The following is a 20,319-nucleotide window of genomic DNA, read 5'->3' on the forward strand; positions in this document are numbered from 1 at the left end:
ATTTCCAAGAACAGAACCAGACAGATTTTTATCACTGGCAGAGGACATGGTGCTATCTTCAAGCAAAACTGTGCAACTAGCTACAAAAATCTGTCAACACACTTAAGGCCTTCTGTATCTTCTAGAATGAGCTCATCTTGGTAAAAATGTAAAAATCTTTTACCAAACATTCCAATGTATGCAACAATTGTTACTTACTCTGTAGTCAATAATGTCCAGTGAGTATAGAACAGAAAGTAGCAAAAGTGATTTCCTTAAACACAGCTGGAATTCATACACTCCTTATATTCCTGCAACTCCCAGAAAAATTTACTAATTTTAAATTGTCCTTGATTATTGATTTGAAAGCGTATGTACAATTCTAAAGAAGTATCATCAACACATTACTAATTTCTCTTGTCAGCTAACCCAGCATCATTAGATAGAAATTGATGAATTGCCTGCTTGCTTTGGTTTTTTCATACCAATCTCACTATTTAGCCCAACCTGGACTAAAATTTGTGATCCTCCTGCCTCTGTCACCCAAAAGCTGTGATTACAGACACATGCCACCATGCCTCACTACTGATGGCTTACTTTTAAGGGAGGAAAGGAATGCTGGGTCATTAAACGACACAAAAGGAATGTACTCGCCTTCCAATCACATCCTAGCAGAACTTCTAGGGCAGGGACATCCATATAAAACTCATTTCCTCAGCCATCTATAGAAACAAACCTCACCTAGAAATACAGAGAATGTAGAGCCCAAGGCAGTGGGGCTCCTGAAGGGACCTCTTTGTTTCTAGAAGACTCCTCCAATCAAGGCCAAAAGCCCTGGAAAAGAAAAGTAGCTTACCACATTCTAGGAGCACTTGACCTATGACAGATGTATTCTGCCTTTCACAAAGTGACAACTCATTAATGATCAGTGGGTGACAACCCTAAAAGCTGACAATACATATGTGCAGCCTTTTTGCTCTCCTCATAGCTGTTAATTTCTTGAGATACATTCATCTGGATTGCAACTGCATCATCCTTAATGGATCTAGTCTCCTTGACGGCAAGGGTTATGAGTTCAAGCACCACAGTCATCTTCTCACATGAAGGTGTGATCTTTGACACAGTGTGCAGCAAAGCACAGATGCTTAGTGAATGGCCACCATCTTCCTAAAGGACAATGGCCTTAGGCTTGAGTCAGAAGGTCCTAAATGTGCCTATGAAGCATGAGGCCCAGTGGCCCAGTTATGAAGTACAAACCTCATTCACAGGAAGAGTCCATTACGTAGTGTGTGACTGACTGTATAGCTAACAGGCATTCACATAAACTCATAGTCAAAGATCGAAATCAGAAGAGCTGGCAGCCTGGATTCTGAGTCGGTAGCTAACCAGCTACTTGTTTGTTTAGAAACTGAGTCTGATGATTCCTGTTCCTGACAGCTTTAACTGACTACATCCTGGAAACGACCAATTAACATGTGGGTGCCTGAATCAAACACAGATCCAAAATAGGTGCTTTAGTCTTGCCCACTACTATAACAGAATAGCTCAGGCTTGGCTATCTATAAAACAGAGAAATGTACTGCTGGGGCCTGGAAGCCAAAGATCAAGGAGCCAACCAATCGAGAGTCTACAAGGGCCTGCTCCTCATAGATAGTGCCGTTGGTGGGTCCACAAGCCTTTTACAGTAGCACGAAATGGCCTCACCACCTCCTGAGAGTCTCGCCTGCAATAGTACCACACTGACGAGGAAGAAACTGATGACTTGAATCTGAGGTTATGTTGTTGAAATGAGAAAGACTATGAAAGAATCATTGCTTAACACAAAGTACAGGAAATAATTCTGTACTGGGGAAGGAGAGAGTGAAAATGTGTTGATGATTCAGAAATATTCCTCAGCTGCCCACATCTTCACAAGAGCAGTATAATAACCCCAGGAGCCCAAAGTCTACACCCCCGATGTGATGTCTGAGGGTAGGAGTGGAGAAGCTCTGGTCCCCCAGCTGGCCTGCCACTAACAGGGAGATGCTGCTCCTACTGTCTAACACAAAGGGAACCACTTAAGTCAAGTGTTGTCAGAAGATAAAGACAGCAAAGAACTGGAAACTTGTAGTGCTTTCTGCGTGTCTACCTGCCAAGAAGTATCTACGGGCGTGGCAGAATCTTGTCTGGACCAATATGCTACCTTGAACATGGGATTGGAAAGGAGATCTAGAGGTGCTATCTGCACATAACTCTTGGAGGCTTTCAATATCAACAATATGAAAAAAAGAAGCCAGTAGGTGAACTGGCAGACTGGCTGTGTTAGTTCATAATCCTCAACCTCCACTGAGAAGGTCCTGTGACCTTTAGTCACAGGCGCCAACGTCTTTTGATGCATTAAGATGCAGTTTTGTTTGGCTGGTTGGCCACGGGCTTTTTGTCACTGTTTTTCTTATATCCTAACTGAACAAGAAATCTAAATTTCAAATCAGATGCAGTAGAGAGATGTTTCTTTAAGCTGACACCTCCACTGACTTAAATAAGATATCGACCAATGGACAATCCTCAACTAGACTCCTAAAGGACATAAATTCTAAGCAGCATTGAGGACTCGCTGTGCTCTGGAAATTTCCAGAATTTGAAGGTGGTAAAAACTTGGGAGTGGGGCTTCCACAAAAGAAATTTCCTTCTTGCCGCTGCCTGTTTCCATGGAGAATTCTCTATATTTTGGATAGAAGAGTCAATCTGCCAGCATCCCTGGGTACTCAACTGTATATAGTATTTGATCACTAGTCTAAATATTCAAGGAATTCTGAATTATTTATAGTCATGGAAGATGCCAAAGTCTGTGTGCTTTGATATGAACCTCATAGGCAATGCCTGGCCAGAGCTCATACAGTACGAATCTAGACAGAAATCTTAAGTCATGTGGGGAAAGAATTCATTAATATTTCAGCAACAAAAATACACAGGGTGTTTGTTGTTCTCAAGCTTTATAAGAGGAGAAAATAACCTTGGCAAAGCTTGCTGAGGAAGTGTGGGGGCTCTATAACTTCCACTCTACATACTGGAACAACAAAAGAGGCTGATCTTTCCTTAGAGTAGTAGACACATACCTGACCTGAGTGTTGACAGCTGCAGAGAGCCTATTCAAATATTACTTCAAATTAGAAACGAAAATCAAAACATTCTGCCATGTGACACATGAATGAGCACAAGATCTCGGTGGGTTTAGAGTGAATCAATTCATCATATATCTAAATTTGGGACAGTTGATAATTTATGAATGTTATGTTGCACAGTAGAATAATACCTCAGTTTCATTGTACTTTCTTCATTCTTACTTGGTTCATAATTAAGTAGACACCTAACTGTGACACTCTCTTGATGCCACCAATAAACCTATTCAAGAGTAGAATAAAGGCCTACACGGAGCTCCAGAGACCTCTATCAGGTTCATAGAGGAAGTCCGTGGAGTGGGGAAAAATGGTTTCCAAGAACTCGAATACAAAGTATCAAGAAAACCCAATCAAAAAGCAGCAGATGTTTCATGTAAACAAAGCTCTCAAAAGAAGAGAAGGGGGACAAGAAATACCTTTCAGCCTCTCAGTCGCAGCTCACACCTTTTATCCCAGCACACAGGAGGCAGGGGCAGGAGGATCTCAGAGTTCCAGTCCAGCCTGAATTACAAGTAAAGTGCTTAACAATCAGGGCAATACAAATTAAAACTACTTTGAGATTTCATCACTCCAGTCAGAAGGCTAAGATAACAAAAACGAGTAATGCCAAGTGCTGGTGAGGATGTAGGAGAATCCTGTCTACGCTACAGGTGGGCGTGCAGACTGCTACAGCCACTAACAAAATCCGTGTGGACTCTGACACCCAGTGCAGTGAGCGTATAAACCCCTAGGGAGCTGATCCCAGTGGTACTGTCTCCCAGACCCTGAACCTGGGATGTCTTTCCACTTTATCTGGGGACTCTTTCATTCCTTTCATCAATATCCACAGTTTTCAGAATATAGACTTTACTTGTTGTTAGTCATTCATATTCTACTTGCAGTTCTAACCAAACAAATCTTAACAAGAGCTACCAAAAATGGAAACAAATGCATTTTCCAACAGTAAAAAAAAAAGCCAATTCCTTCAGGATTTCATAGGTTAGTACTTGATTTAATTCTGTTCTAACTGTGGTGGACAGCTTTACGCCATTGGGAGAAAATACCTATTTTTAAGTATTAAAGGTTGAGATTGGCTCACAGTTTCAGAGCCATCAGCACATAGTCACACAGGTTCATGACATTTGGGTCTGTACCCAGGTGGTACAGCATGACCAGGAAGCAATGACAAAGACAGGAAGGAGCCAGGACCCCAGGATCTTCTTCTGGGTACATCCTTGATCATCTGCCTCACTGGCCCTTTGGGGACATTCAGCATCCAAACTATCATAACTACTCTCTAACATCAGTCTCTGTACACTACTACACTCTCTAGATCTAGAACAACCCTACTTCAATTCTTAAAACAATTCTGTAACTTCAAAAACTGTATTATTTAACAAAACTCCATTTCATCTATGCTTATAAACAACTGCTAATACAGTGTATTTTTCTTGTACCACCCAAAACTGTTGAAAGTGTATGATGACTGTTCAGTGCATGCAGATCAAGGTCTCTATGACACATCATCTGTAAAAGCCTTTGCTAAACAACACAAATTTCAATTAATTTTTCTCTGAAACCACAGCTCTTAAAGAGAAAGTTCCCATGTTCAGCAGCGTAAGATTGTAAAAAAACACAACTGTAAAGAAACACAACTGGATTTTATGTCCAGGAGAGTCTCTGTTCTTCCTTAGGGAACTCTCCTTTTCCAACGCATAGGATATGTAGAACTGCACTTCCAGGATTAGCTCCAGAGGGAAGCTGAGAGCCTCCTGTGGAACTTACAGTTCATATTCAGGCAAGACAGTACCGGTTTGGTCACCGTCTTTATGTATGAATCTTGGTTTCTAATGGCATTTCAGCAATTTTGAGATAAATCATCTCTCTTTCACTTTAATACCGTCTTTACTGTCTGTCTATGGGGAGTGCTGTTGGGGTATACACAAGAAAAGACTGTCACTTTGAAGCTCTTTATATCTTTTTTGTCTTTGAGTCTATGGAGTCATTGAAAAGGCAAATAATTTGATGTACACTAAGTCACTACCAGAGCTAGCTCCCTGACCATTTTACAAAGGCACCTCCAAGTATGTACAGAGAAAATGTCACACTACCACCACAAATATACAAAGACAAAGCTCAGTGTCCCTCAATTTAATCAAAAGATTTGCCCTTACAGAATTCAAAATGAAGCTTTTCAAAGTTTAGCACACAAAGAATGTTAGTGTTTTATGACTTGGAGCTGTTCTTACTTCTAAGTAAATGAGAGGGCGTGACCCTTTATCTTCTCCTAAAGACAGCATAGCCTGCTTTAAAACATTTGCCTCCCTCATTCCCAGGCTCCTGCCATGCAAAAGTCAGACAGTAGGTGCCCTGTCACCAATTTAAGCATCAGCTACACAAGTGGACCTCTCTTTCTTTCCTTTCTTCTCCTTCTTCTTTTAAAAAAACAAAACAAAACAAGGTTTCTCTATATAGTTCTTTCTGGCTGTCCTGGAACTCAAGAGATTCACCTGCCTCTGCCTCCCAAGTGCTGGGATTCAAGGTGTGCATCATTGCCCAACTCTGAATCTTTTTAGAACCCAATGAAATATAATCCTAGGCTTTAAAGCTTTCTAAAAATAAAACCTCTCAGTCACATTAAATCATGTAATAGTTAATCTTAGTTGTCAATCTGACTGAACTGAGAAATACTTAGGCACCTGTGCGAGAATCTGCAATGGTACTTCCCAAAGGCTAGCTCAGGAAAGCTCTGGCCTAGTGACCTGGATGTGTTAACCCCTGCATGTGTTCATAATGGGATGCATTAGGTGTACAGGGAGAAGGTGGGCTGCTGGAAGTCCTACATCACTCATTCAGGCCCCTTCTCCACTCCTCCTGTGCCTCCCAGTGCCATGATATGAACTGCTCCATCACACCCTCCCCACTGTGACAGACTGACAACTCTCCGACTGTGAGCCAAGGTAATCTTTCTTCCTGTGCGCTGTTCTTTCAGGTATGTTAGGCAAAATGATGAAGTCACTACTGCATGTGTATAGAATAATCTAATACATCGATTTAAAACTAAATCAAATACAACCCCACTATACTACCTCCTCCGCCACACCTTGTTCATGAGGAGCGGAGGGATCACTGTTCTGAAACTGTCCATCATTTCTATGTGTTTCTCACTTCTAAAAAATATGTTTTGTTTTGTCCTGTTCTAGAAGTTTTTAACTTTATATAAAAGCCTGCATTTCCTTTGCCCAGCCTGATTTTTTGCTTGATACACTGTCAATAAAGATTTTAATGCTGACCACACGGTCATTTTCATGGTTATACATTACCCTATATATGGGATATAATACTTCACTGTTGGTGGGTATTTAAGTGGCTTAAATAACAGAAAACTGTTTCCAGAGAACTGATGAACTATTTTATTAAAACACACACTAAAATACAAGATTCCCAAGGAAGCTGCTTTTCTTTCAGTCTCCCCAGTAACCTTTTGAATAACACAAACTTCAGATAATGGCATTTCACTGAGCTAGCTCCTCCCTGTTCACTCCCTCTGCAGAATGGGAGGTGCTTACTCATACAGCAATGACTCTTGACAGAACACCAACAAGCTGGTGAAGGAGGTATACAGAAAGGCAAGAGAATTACCCACTGCCTTTGCTTGCACCCTGGTTATTAAGATGGCATTTTCCTATAATGTCAATTACTAGGTCTGAAATTATCACCAACTTTGTGGTCTAAGAAATCATGGAAACAAAGAATAAGAAAATTTGAAGCTTTTTAATTTTTTTTGTCTTTTCTCCATTTCATGTGCATGCATGTGTGCTCTGCGAGTGTGTAACATGTTTACATGTATGTGAGTGCATGTGTGCAGGCAGTCGAGTGAGCACATGTGTGTGGAGACCCAAGGTTGATTTCAGGATCTTCCCAGGTCCCTCCTCCGCCTTACTCTGAGGCTGAGTCTCTCAGTCAAACCCAGAGCTCTCTGCTATGGCTGGTCTCATGTGCCAGCAGGTGAGCTGACATCAGCACTGCTAGCAGATCTGAGAATCTGAACTCCTGGTCCCATTACTTGAGTGGCAAGTACTTGAACTCTGAGGTGTGCCCCAACCTCCCAAAAAGGTGAAAATTCCTGCGTCCTTTGTAACACTAGTTCTTAATCAGGTTATAAGAAATACAGTTCTGTAGTGAGAATGATGTACCGTTTATCCACAACAAACACAATTTGGCAGTTTAGTTAATAGTTACTTTCATTATTTCAGCAACAGTACCAAGCAGTTCATCCTTGTAGCCTAGTGGCAAGTCTCTGATGTATATAATCCCCACTGTGGCAGTTTGAATGAAAACGGACCCGAAGGCTCACATATTTGAATGCTTAGTCTCAGGGAGCAGAACTGTTCAAAGATTAGAAGAACAGAAGGTGTGGCCTTGTTGGAGGAAGTATGGGGTGGGCTTTGAGGTTTCAAAAATATTTTAAATTGTCAAAATTTAAAATGTAATTAAATTTTAAAATACTTTAACTATAATTCTCCTCCAGACTTTTTTTTTTTTTTTTTTTTTTTTTTTTTAGATCTTTGCAACATTACTTACTCGGGTTTGGATAGCATCCGTTCCAGGTTAAATTCCTTGAGGTACCTTATTATGGCAGCCAAGGCGCAGATCACAGGCTTCTCCAAGTTAATGACACCAGAGAGACTCTGAGAGCCTAAAAACAGAATACAGATCTCAATGGTATCACTTATAAAAAAAAATACATATTTAAGCAAAATTCATCTATAAAAATAATCATTTCTATCATGTATACCAAGCTTGCATTTGGGAACTAAGCTGTGATTACAAAAAACTTACAGCATGGGGAAAAAACATTTCTTGATAGACTGAATCATTTTTGAAAAGTAACATATTTTTTTTAAATCAGAAAAATATTAAATACTTTGACTATAAATACTCTTAGCCATATATCAAAGATGTGTATGCAAGAAGGTGAATTGACAAACTGGTTTGCAATAGTAAAAAAAACAAAAACAAACTATAATCCACCTAAATAAACATCCACAGGATAAAGATGAAATAAACGTTAGTAAATCCAGATTATGGTATGTCTACTTTGAAAGAATGACTGACAGCTATGTTGGCTAACATGAAGGCTGTCCACAGCACACTGCTCCAGGCTTGACAGAGCAGTGTGCAATCACCCTCACCCCTGCCCATGAATATATTACAACAGCTTTCCATCCAGTCATCTGCTCCATTCTGCACCCATCAGGCATTCTTAATGCAACCAAAGAATTCTTTTAACGTGGATATGAAATGATTAGACAAATTATCCAACACCCTCCACAGGAGTGGGCTTCCATCTCTTCCATGATAAGCCTGTTCCTCGTGCTCTTCCTCAGTTCCCCGGAGCAGACTCCTCCTACCCTTTACCTAGCCCAGTATTGTGCCCTGTAAGCTTCCATCACTTTGCCTCTGTGGGGAAGACCATTGCTCCCAACTCCTCCTTCTGTCACATGCCATCCTCTCAGCACGACTTCCATTGCCAACCTATTAAAAATTCAACCCTTTTCTCTGCCTCACTCTCTGCTTAGTGTTTATCACCACCTAACACACTAACCGTGAATGCCACACAGACTCAGGCAGGTTCACTCATGAGACAATCCTTCCAGATGAGGCCAAACTGTCAATGATCACCCACTGATAGCCAAGTGACAAGGGCAGAAACAGCTTTATTTTTCTATATATGCAACTGTGTTGTTTGACATTTTTTTTACAGACATTAAAAAGGATTACAAAATGCCCTTTGTCCATCAGTAATGCTTCATAACTTAAACTATTCACAATCCTAGGGCAGTAGTTCTCAATCTGTGGGTCTCAATGCCTTAGGGGGTTTAACAATCCTTTTGGAAGGTCACCTAAGACCATCAGAAAACAGATATTTATGATTTATAGCAACAGTAAAATTACAGTTGTAAAGTAGCAATGAATGTAATTTTTATGGTTGGGGGTCACCACTACATGAGGAACTGCATTAAAAAAGGGTCTTGGCATTAGGAAGGTGAGAGCCACAGACTAAGGGTATAAGAACTGAAGAACAACCCTTCTCCTCCTAGTTCTGTTTCCATGGAAACTGTCCAAGTGGAGATAGCAGCATCTCCAGTAAGAACTCCTTTTAGACAATGAGTTAAATCTAGCTTAGAAAGAAACATACTCAGATCCAGAGTGCTCACCTTCCCTGAGTGCCCTGACTCTTACAATCTGGCAAGTTCCTCCAGAGACTACATCAAAAGATTCCTGAGAGGTATGGAACCCCTAAACCAGGGCAACTCACACCCACAGATGAGACTCTGTCCCTCAAATACAAGCTGTCACCTAGAGAAAGAAAACTTCAGCCCCACTGATGCCATGGACTTCCCTAAAGGCTGCTGTGAGCACGGCTCACACTAAAAGGACGCATACTCAGTAGGTAGGCCCCTTTCCATCCCACAACCTGTCAGTTAGTCTGAGGCCCAGAAACAATTGTGATGTCTTAGGATGTGTTTAACTGAGCTGACGATGAACTCTTGATGCTAGGCCATGCTGCCTTCGCAAGAGGGATACAGCCTCTGACATTCATTAAATGGGACTTAAAGGCATATGAAACTAGACATGACACCCAGGTGACAGGGCTGATGGTAAGTATTCCATAGCATGTGGCACAGAGAGGACAGGTTTGTCCTGAGAGACCAGGAAGTGCCTTTTCACCTTGCCACCCCTGCAACTGACGCTGACAGAACCTAGACTGACAGGAACAAAAGTTCACACACTTCGTACCCTACGATGTGACAGTCAATGTGAATTGTTAAACAAGTAATGTTTACCACACATATTGAATCTGCTCACTAATGTGCTGGCATTATAATTCAGGTAACCAACCTTCTAAAACGCTAGACCCCACCAAAGACAAAGGGGTGGTCACCTGCACCTTCACTGAAGAGCATCTGTCTAGCCAGCAGGAGACAGAACAGTCAGAGAGGCTCTACAGTGCTGCTCTCATGCTGCCGAGGTTTTGTTCTCTTCTACTGAGAGGGGGCTTTGCCCACTAACCCAGCTAGGCTAACACTAGAAATCCCCCTGCCTCAGCCTTCTCAGCGCTGGGTGAACATACATGTACCAAACAGGCCCAGTTCCCGTGGCATTCCATACAAGCCCAAGAACAGGAGTTGTGCCCTAGGACACTCCCATTCCTACTTGTAAGCAAACTGAGAGCCATACTCGTGCCTTTATCCACACCTGGCATCAGTACAATTGAAGGCATATGGTTAATGTGAATAAAACACTTACCCTGGCTGTCAACTCTCTCTCTGGCATAAAACTCCGTAACTGTCTGGAAAGCATGGCTGTATTCAAAGTAAGTATTATTCATCCTTTCTACTCGAATTCTGTCATCCTGCACACTGAAAAGAGAAAAACGGAAATTTGAAGAGATTCCCCATTATCTTGAATTACCTACATTAAGGCGTCAGTCTTGAATAACAACAACAAAAGGCAGACTCATTTCTTACTGTCTTCAGCACAGTTGAGAATAGAGAGAGTAAGCTCAACTTTTATCTACTGGCATTTTAGAGCACCTAGCACTCTATGACAACTTCATAGTGAATATTAAAAAGAACCAATTGAAACTAAAAGCAACTGAAGTATAAATATTAACAGAAAAAAAAATTTAAAGCATTTTAATGTGACCACATAAGTTGTTTAGAAATTATAGCAAACGAAACATTGAAGAGTTCATTCTTTGATGGGGACGCAGCTCTGCCTCACTGACTTTTTACGAAGTCCAGGGTCACCCCAGCCACTAGTCAGGTATACAGTCAGTTCCCCTCAGGTCAGTCCTTGCTCTTAAACAAAATAGTTATGGAGCCCTTTACGATACGAATAAAGGTTTCTATTAATAAACAAAATCTCACTACCCATGCTGAACAGGACAGTTCCCATTTTCCCTGACTCCCTCCTCCTCATCTTCCATCTTTCTCCCATCACTAGATGGCTGCTCATACCCTCACAGCCCAGACAGACCCTCCAGTCTTTACTGTTTATCTGATCAGACACAAACACATACCACATACTCACATAATCTATTCTTTACTGTATTATAAGACAAGGAGATGCCACTATATCACAACTTGTTTCGCTACATAGTATTTCTTTAAAATCTCTGCTGTATAATGCCTTGTCTACAACTTATTCTTTTAAAGGGTGGAAGACGTCTCACAGTCTATAGGTGCTGCAGTTTATTCAACCTTTTCCCCAGTGCCTGATGTGCACTCAGCATTAACAATTCATTTGTACTATGTTCAAACACTTTTATTTGAAAATAGTAAAATATCAGATGCAACTGTTGCCCCAGTCACATTTATCTAGCACCTTAGGATACAAACACAATCGTGCACTCAGTGTTCTCTTAGGCTCTGCAGCATGGAATACTGGCACTCACTTCAACTTCCTGAGTGCTATCTTACTAAGTCTGCGCAGCTTGCTTTGGGGCACAATGCTACACTTTTAAGATTTACAAAGGCATACTTTATTTACTTGGAAATGCATCTAAGTAGTCCATTAAATCTTATATGTGCTACTAAAATTGATACTTGGTTTTCAAATATGATTTTCTTGAACTTATTTTTGTAGATGGCATGAAGTTATAAACACGATTTGACTTTACATAACTATTAACAATCAAATATGGTCTAAGAGCACTCCATCTTGATCGACCAACTCATGACATTCCTTCACTACCTAGTTCACATCCCTCTAGGTGCGACCCTGTTTCAATTCCCTCCCCTGAAGACCTGCTCTTTTCAGAGGAGAGGTGGGGGTGGGGGGGAACTGGAGTCAAGATGTAATGTATGAGAGAGTGTTAAATAAAAAGGAAAAATAAATATGAAAAAAATCAATTCACTGCACTGATGTATCTGTTCATCTGTATCTTCCACTACAGGGTCTATTTCTATGCTGTATTGTCTGGGTCGCTAAGAGACTGTAACTTGCTCTCCAAAAGCTTGTCTATTCTCTGATGATCCTTACAAGTTTCCAGTTCACCTTACCCAGTTCCACAAAAAACTTTACTGACATTTTTGACTGGATATAAAATAACTGATTTAGAAAGAAATGTTACCTTAGCAGGAATGTTCACTATTAAAGGTGGTACTTTCTATTTACATCTTTTATTTTTTTTTTTTGGTTATTCGAGACAAGGTTTCTCTTTATAGCCCTGGCTGTCCTGGAACTCACTCTGTAGACCAGGCTGGCCTTGAACTCAGAAATCCGCTTGCCTCCCAAGTGCTGGGATTAAAGGTGTGCGCCACCACCGCCCGGCCTATTTACATCTTTCATATTCAACAATAACATGCTATTATAATCCAAGGAGGTTCGACATTCCTTTGCCTCCGCTTTTTCCCAGTACATACAGATGATGCAGAGCCCAGCATCAAAAAATTCTCACGTGCACTAAAGTTAGATACACTGGTCTAGACAGGTAAAGTCAGAACGGCTGACATAAGAGGCACTAGGCAGCAGAGGGGGATACCATCAGCTGCTCCAGCATCTGCCTGGTATAGAAATCCAGTGCTCTAAGACTGCAGAGGTACTTACAAACCCAGACCATGGACACCAGTATTGTGACACACTAGAAAGTCTCTCAGCTCTCTGCTTTTGCTCTTTATGCAGCCTTTCTTGGTCTCTACCTAAAATTTAAGGAAATTCTTGATATGATCCCCAGCACCAAGCTACAGGAGACTCCTACCTTTCTACTTTTAAGACGTTTCTTGTGAATAAAGAACGTGTAAGGTCAGGCTTAAAAGTCCTAATTAAACAGCAGCCTGATGCTTGGTACACTGTGCTGAGCAGATGAGGTGAGTCCTAGACAGAAGGCTCATGACTGAGAAAGACACAGCTCACTTATTCTTATTGCTATTCACAAAAAGAACCACAAAGATATCATCTCTTCTGTGGGCACATGCACGCATCACTCAGGTTCTTATTTTAGTTTATAATCTAAAACAACAGACAATGCATAAATAGACATAAATGAGGGTACAGAGAAGACACCTCCCTTCGGTACACTGGTAGAAAGACAACTCACTTTACAAATTCAAGAAATCATTGTAACAATTTTGTTATTTTTCTTAATCAAAAACATTACTGATCAATTTTTGCTTAGAAAATAGTCTTTAAAAATATAACTTTGTAAAAAGTATAACCATACACACCATTTTTACATCTATTCAAATACTGCCATGAAAACAGAGAACAGACTGGCTACCTACAAATAATACACTATAACTGCACAGTATCCTTAAGAATCCCAAATGCAAGCTAGTGGAATGAGTAGCAGTAAAATTGATACACTGCCTGCAGCCATGAGGGAAACAGACAGAAACACCAAAGCATCTGGCACCAAACAGCAACCACACTCACTGCAAACACAGCAAGAAGTGAGGCGCTGAAGCACAGGCTGGAGTAGTAGAACCAACTGACCATGAGCACACACAGTCTACCGCAAGGTGTGGACAACTGATCTCGAGCACAGTCTACTGCAAGGTGTGGACAACTGACCGCGAGCACACACAGTCTACTGTAAGGTGTGGACAACTGACCTCGAGCACACACAGACTACTGTAAGATGTGGAGGGACCAGAAACATCTAAGATCTAGAAACTGATAGAACTGCCAAAGGACTCATAGGGGAAGGGTGTGTGTGTGGGTGTGTGTGTGGGTGTGTGTTTGTGTGTGTACACAAGTGTACATGTATGTATGTGCATGTGTCTGTGACAGACTGAGGTCAACCTCACATATCCTTCCTCAGGGATGCTGCCCACACTGTTTTTGAGACAAGGTCTCTCATTGGCTTGGAGCTCCCACACTAAGTTAAGCTGAGTCGCCAGCACAACACAGGGACCCTCCTGTCTCTGCCTCCCCAGTGCTGGGTTAGCAAGTAAACACCATATGGAGCTTTTAAAACATGGGTTCTGGGGTCTAACGTGAATCCTCGGTTTACAAGTGGATCATCTCGCTAGCCACCCAGGCACTCCCTGGAAACAGAATCTCACACTGAAGAGATACTTGCATTAACAGAATCCAAAGTAAGCAGACAGCAGACAAGAGTCAAGGTAACAAGTGAGCTGCCACGGCTTTAAATAGTTAACAATATGCAGGAAAGTAACTATGCTAAGTCAGACATGAAACCAAAGACGACACACTATAAGATTCCCTGTGTGCGAAATTCTAGCAAAACAAAAAAAAAAAAGATGGATAAAAAATTGTTAATTGTTAGGGCCAATGGCAGGGACAACTTCAAAGAGACTTCATGCATTTGACAGGGTTCAACAGCTGGACTAGGCGGTGGGTATGTGAGAGCACAGACGCCACAGTCCACACTCTGTATTTAAGATACTTGAATTGGGCTAGTTATGATGACACCTTAAGATAAAACAAACATGACTGCTACTGTTATGGTGGGTTGAATATGCTTGGCCCAGGGAGTGGCACTATTTGGGGGTATGGCTTTGTTGGAGTGGGTGTGTCCTTGCTGGAGTAGGTGTGTTACAGTAGGCATGGGCTTTTAGACCCTCGTCCTAGCTGCCTGGAAGCCAGTCTTCTCCTAGCTGCCTTCAGAAAAAGATGTAGAACTCTCAGCTCCTCCAGCTCCACATCTGCCTGGATGCTGCCATGCTCCCACCTTGAAAATGGACTGAACCTCTCAACCTGTGAGCCAGCTCCGATTAAATGTTGTCCTTATAAGAGGCCTTGGCCATGGTGTCTGTTCACAGCCGTAAAACACTAAGACAACTGTCAAGTTAGAAAAGCCACTTTCATCTATAATTCTCTTCTAAGAACTCAGGAAAATGAATCTCATATAAAAACAACTAATAAAAAACCAAGGTCAATTTCTAGACAAGTTATTGCAAGGACAAAAAGCAAAAAAGCATATCTACAGATAATAGCAGAATGAAGAAAAAATTAAAAGTCAAATCTCCATAAAAGTAAGAAAACCTAGAACTTAATTTAAAAAAAAACACTACAAAAACAAGCTAATGGTTGTTTTGTTTTGTTTTGTTTTGTTTTGGAGACAAGGTCTCACTATGGCTGCCCTGGCTCACCTGGTATTTGCTACATACCCAAGCTTACCCAAAACTACCATTTATCCTCCTGCCTCAGTCTCCCTAGTGCTGGGATAACAAGCTTGAAGAAAGAAGAAAAAAATCCTCAGAAATAAGCTGTCAGAATTCAGATAATCCTAATAAAATGGAAAATAAGTAACCCAGGAGGGGAAAGGCAACAGAAAAACACTAAGAAAAACAGGTCCCACAGATAATAGCCTACGTAGAAAATGAAAACCAAAGGCCAACTCAAAATGAAGGGAAAACAGCTGTAAAATACTGAATAATAATAATAAACCCAGAAAATAGGGCAGGTGATCGAAACATAGAAAAGGTGCTCCCAAGATACAACACTGAAACCCTACTACCCGGAACATAGTGGAAATGTAGAATCTGTTGGCATGGTTGCAACATGTTTGCATTCCCAGCACTTCAGAGAATTGGGAGTACAAGGTCATCCTCAGCAACATGGAATTCCGTCTCAAAAAACAAGCACCGAAAAAACAGATGCAGCAGGCACCACCCAAACATTATGTCTCAGATTGTGGCCTAAACGTCAGAAATGTTAAAATCCAGATGTTCACAAACAACACTTTAAAGAGTGAAACTAGTTCATCACTAGGAAGTCAGGAATCAGCTCAAAAGAAAAGGCAATTGCATGCCTCCTGATGGGAAACTTAAATCCATGATGTCATCTGACAGCTGGCCAAATACCCAGCAGGAGCACTCACAGACCTCCAGGTGAATGCATGTACACTGATGTCTACGAGCCACTGACTTAGACAATGAAGTTCAGACAACAGTATGACTGAGATACCAGACTTAAGAATCAGTGGTGAGAATTTAATATGCATTTGTTCACAGAATCAAGCCTTGAAGACGCAGCATGACAGAGGCACTGCCATGAGAGACATGGCGGAGCGTCGCCTGCTCCACCAAGGCAGACCGATGTGAGGGGAGAGAGGAGAGCCCACACTCCAACAAAGCAAACACACAGGGCAGACATGAGAGAGCACAGGCAGCAAGTTCAGCTTTTCTCAGGAATCCATATTAGTGATGGTCACATCAGAGTTACTCCTCTGAAAATGTAAAACTTAGGAAAATCAAGAATCAGACATTGTAATAACAGAACTAACTACTTACATAAGAATCCTCCACACAGGGAAATGGAGAGACAAAAAGCAAGGCTGAAGACCCTACATGGAAAACTGTTAGTCCCAAATTAGAATTTGAAGTATTTTTATATGTTCTTTATGTGGTTTATTTGTTACATATGTATGTGTCTTCTACAAAGACATAGAAATAATGACTAATTCTGTGACTAAGGAACTTCTTGGAACGTAGACTGTGTTTTCAGGTATCTCTTCCCACTATAAACTATAGCTATTGAAGAAGTGACTAACTTCAGAATTAGGATAAGATAATGACAAGACAGGATGGTGACCTAAAGTATCTTGTTATGTATTAGCAAAAAAGCTAATAGTAGAGTCATGACAAATGACTCAGAAACCAACTTCAAGAGCCCTCATTACCTAATTAAGGGCCAATCTGAGCATGAGGAAGAAACACACTGAGAAGCAAACATATTGCATTAAGCCACACTAGATACGTTTAAAGCCAGGTACCCACTTTAAAAAGTGGATAGTTCATTGGCAGCTCATGTTAGGAACTATTGAGTTCCTATGTAGAGACAGTCATATGCCACCTAGTGAGAAATATAACATATGACGTCCTCTCACTCTTTCTCCAAAAGAACCCCCCAAATAAAAGCACCTGAATCTTATTAAGCAGCTTAATTCAACTACAAATTCAGAAAATACTGAGAAGCAAGTTAGACTTTATGGCATAGCCATTGAGACCCAGGCTCTGGAAAACTTGGGAAAATCAACTATGTTTCTTCAGCAAATAAGAGGGTATAGAGCAAGCGGTGGGAGGGAAGGAATCTGTAGGTGGACAAGGCTTTCAAAATAAAGCCAGATGGAAGGATCAACAAGAAATACACATAATGAAACTACAGGGGGATGGCAGCAAGGAAAGTTAGGGCCATGGTCACCCTGAACGCCATACCTGACCTTCTGGAAAGATGTTGGCACTGATTACACACTGACCTGACCCAGAGCCGGTCTCTTTAGCAGTACTGTCTTGTTTTCTATATTTGAACCATATCTTCAGTTTCTTTCAAATAAAACACATATACTTCCAATCTGACCGAGCCTTTCTTTCAGAAGTCTACTTTTTACTGTATTCAGAATCCTTTCTCTCCTAACTACCAATGTTCATCATCACTCAGAATGTAGAAGTACTATAATTAAAAAAAACCCTCGAACAACTCAACAGCAAGAAAACAGTAACCAGATTTCTGGAATTCAACAAAGAAGAAGTATTTCTTTTTGTAAGAAACCAGAACAGGTATTTCCTAACACCCAAAATACAAATGACCAACAAGTGTATGGAAACATTCTTAGCCTCACTAATCATCAGGGAAGTCAAGAGTCAAAAAAATGTCTGACTTTTAACAAGTCAAAACCATAACACTAGATTTTTAAAAAAAAAAAATGTCAGTGGTAATATAGGAAAAGAGGTACTAAACAAAGACAGGGAGGAAAGTTCAGGCAGACACCATGGAGAACAGGTTCCTCAAAAACTAAGCCTAGAATTATGCTCTGATCTAGCAACCCCACTTCTGGGTGAATTTTCTAGGAAATGACGTCTGTGTCTCAAAGATACATCTGTCCTTCCAAGTTCATGGTAGACTATTTCCAACAGCCAAGACACAGAATCAATCTGAACTTACCAACAGAAGAAGAAAAAGAAGGAAAACATACCATGTAATATTAGCAAGATGAGAGAAAAGGGGAATTCTGTGACGAGCAAGAACATAGACAGACCTCTGAGTGCCATATAAGTGAGTGGAGTCAGGCAGAAGACAAGCACTGCATAGTCTCGGTTACAGCGCCATCTGTAAGAGCTGAACTTAAAAAAGCCAAGACTGCATGGTGGTTGTCAGAGGAGGGGACAGGTTGAACAGGGAGGTGATAGCTGAACAAACATTGGTTCCACTTTGAAATATGAACATGCTCTGCAGCTCTAATGTCCAAGAGTGACCAGTTACATATCATCAAACAGGTGAGAGTGTCAAGTGATGGGTGTGGGCATCTGTTGTATCATGTCACAGTGTATCAACATGTCTCGTTACACATCATAAAGATACACACTGTTTCCTGCCAAATACATCAGTAAACCAGAAGAAAGACTGAGAGACAGTACAGATTTGGAAACACTCCTCCTTTAACAGCTGTACTAGTTTATACGCAGATGCTGAAAGTGAATTTGTCAACAGGAAATGAAGAAAGCTAAGAAGTGGCCATAAATAAAAGTGATGACAGAATCCAAACCCACAAGACCCACAGGGGATGCCTGACACTGAGGACAGCATTAGACCCTTTAATAAAGCAAGGGATAAAATTACCAGGGCCCATAACTTACATTCCTAGCTATTTACCTAGAGGAAGACACATATCCATACTATTTATTATGAAAAACAGCAAAAATCTGAGTCTATCATATAGTATACAAGAGACCATTACTTGCTAGTAAAAAGTATTCATGTACTTACACATATTATAACAGAAAAAGTATGTTAAGTAGAAGAAGCTAGTCACAGATGGTAGACATGAAACTGAAACGCAACTGAAAGGCTTCCCCACAGCAGAGGAGACAAACACAGAGTGAAGCGAAGGCCTACAAAATGGGAGAGCTGTTCCCAACTGCCCTGCTTTGCCCTCTGTTGCTGTGATAAATCCCAAACACCAAGCGACTTGGTGAGGAAAGGGTTTATTTCAGTTTAGTCCACCACTGAGGAAAGTCAAGGCAGGAGGTCAGACACAAGAACTAAGAAGTAGACTGTGGTGGAACACTGATTATTGACCTACTTCCCTTGGCTGGCTCAGCTACCCTTCTTATTCAGCCTCATCTGCCACAGGCAGCACCACCCACAATGGGCTGGGCCCTCCTCACATCAGCATTAATCAAGAAAATGCTCCAAAGACACACCCACAGGTCAATGCGATGGCCCCAGTTCCTCAACTGTGATTCCTTCTTCCTGGGTTGAGTTTTGTGTCAAGTTGATAAAAGCTAATCTTCAAGCCAACTATACATCAGACTATAGCTTACTATCTAGAATACATAAGGAACACCAAAACTAGCTGATCTTACAATCATTAAATAGCTATAAACTGAATTAACAACTCTAAAAAAGAATAAACTAGTAATAAATATTTAAAAGTATTCAATAGACTTAGTCATCAGAAAAATAAAAATTAAAACTGCTTTAAGATTCCATCAGAACGGCCAACACCTAGAAAATAACTGACAAGTGCTAGCAAAGATATGGGGAAAGGGGACCCCTCGGATGCTGCTGGTGGGTACGGGAACTGTGGCAGCCACTGTGGTGGCATCAGTATGGTGGTTTGTAAAACTGAACTACTGTGTACACACTACACCACTCCTGGGATATTCAGAGAATCTGAAGTCCTACCCCAGGAATACCTGCACTTCCATCTGCACCTGGGACACTGTTGACTATAGTTAGGAAACAAGGCCAGCCTAGCCCTTTATCAACAGACGAAAGCATAAAGAAAATGTGGTCCATATACGTAATGAGATTTTACTCAACTGTCAAGAAAAATGAAATCATGGCATTCCCCAGAAAACAGATGTACCTGAATATCATTATGTTAAACAAAATAGACCAGGCTCCGAGAGACAAGCACTGCATGCTTCTAGCATAGTAAAACCAGTGGAGGCTCAGGGGTAGGGGGTAGGAGTGTGCACGTGCACGTGTGTGTAGATTGTGAACAGGATCATGGCAACAAGGGATGGAGAGATCTTCAGGGCTGGGGGAACAGGGAAAAAGGGGAGGTGACAGAATACATGTGACCTGAGAGCAGAGGAGGGCAGAGGGTCAGAGGGAAAGGATCAGCGAGAGAGAGGATCGACGCAGACGAGTGGGGCAGGAGAAGGGGATAAACAAGAACCAAGAAATGTGTGAAAGGCCACAATGCAGTCCACCACACATG

The 20,319-nt window shown here is 41.2% G+C and overlaps 1 protein-coding gene across 2 annotated transcripts in view; it reads right to left on the bottom strand.

The window, feature by feature from the left end:
- Positions 1 to 20,319, bottom strand: part of Msh3 (mutS homolog 3) — a 148,921-nt gene that overhangs the window by 83,119 nt on the left and 45,483 nt on the right. For both annotated transcript variants that reach the window (XM_028760190.1, XM_028760189.1), the window contains exons 9-10: positions 10,431 to 10,543; positions 7,701 to 7,815 (exon numbers count right to left, since the gene is read on the bottom strand). In XM_028760190.1, the coding sequence (XP_028616023.1) occupies positions 7,701 to 7,815; positions 10,431 to 10,543 (228 nt within the window). The remainder of the gene's footprint in view (positions 1 to 7,700; positions 7,816 to 10,430; positions 10,544 to 20,319) is intronic.

The sequence above is a fragment of the Grammomys surdaster genome, unplaced genomic scaffold (assembly GCF_004785775.1).
Source record: "Grammomys surdaster isolate TR1022 unplaced genomic scaffold, NIH_TR_1.0 126391, whole genome shotgun sequence".
Taxonomy (NCBI): domain Eukaryota; kingdom Metazoa; phylum Chordata; class Mammalia; order Rodentia; family Muridae; genus Grammomys; species Grammomys surdaster.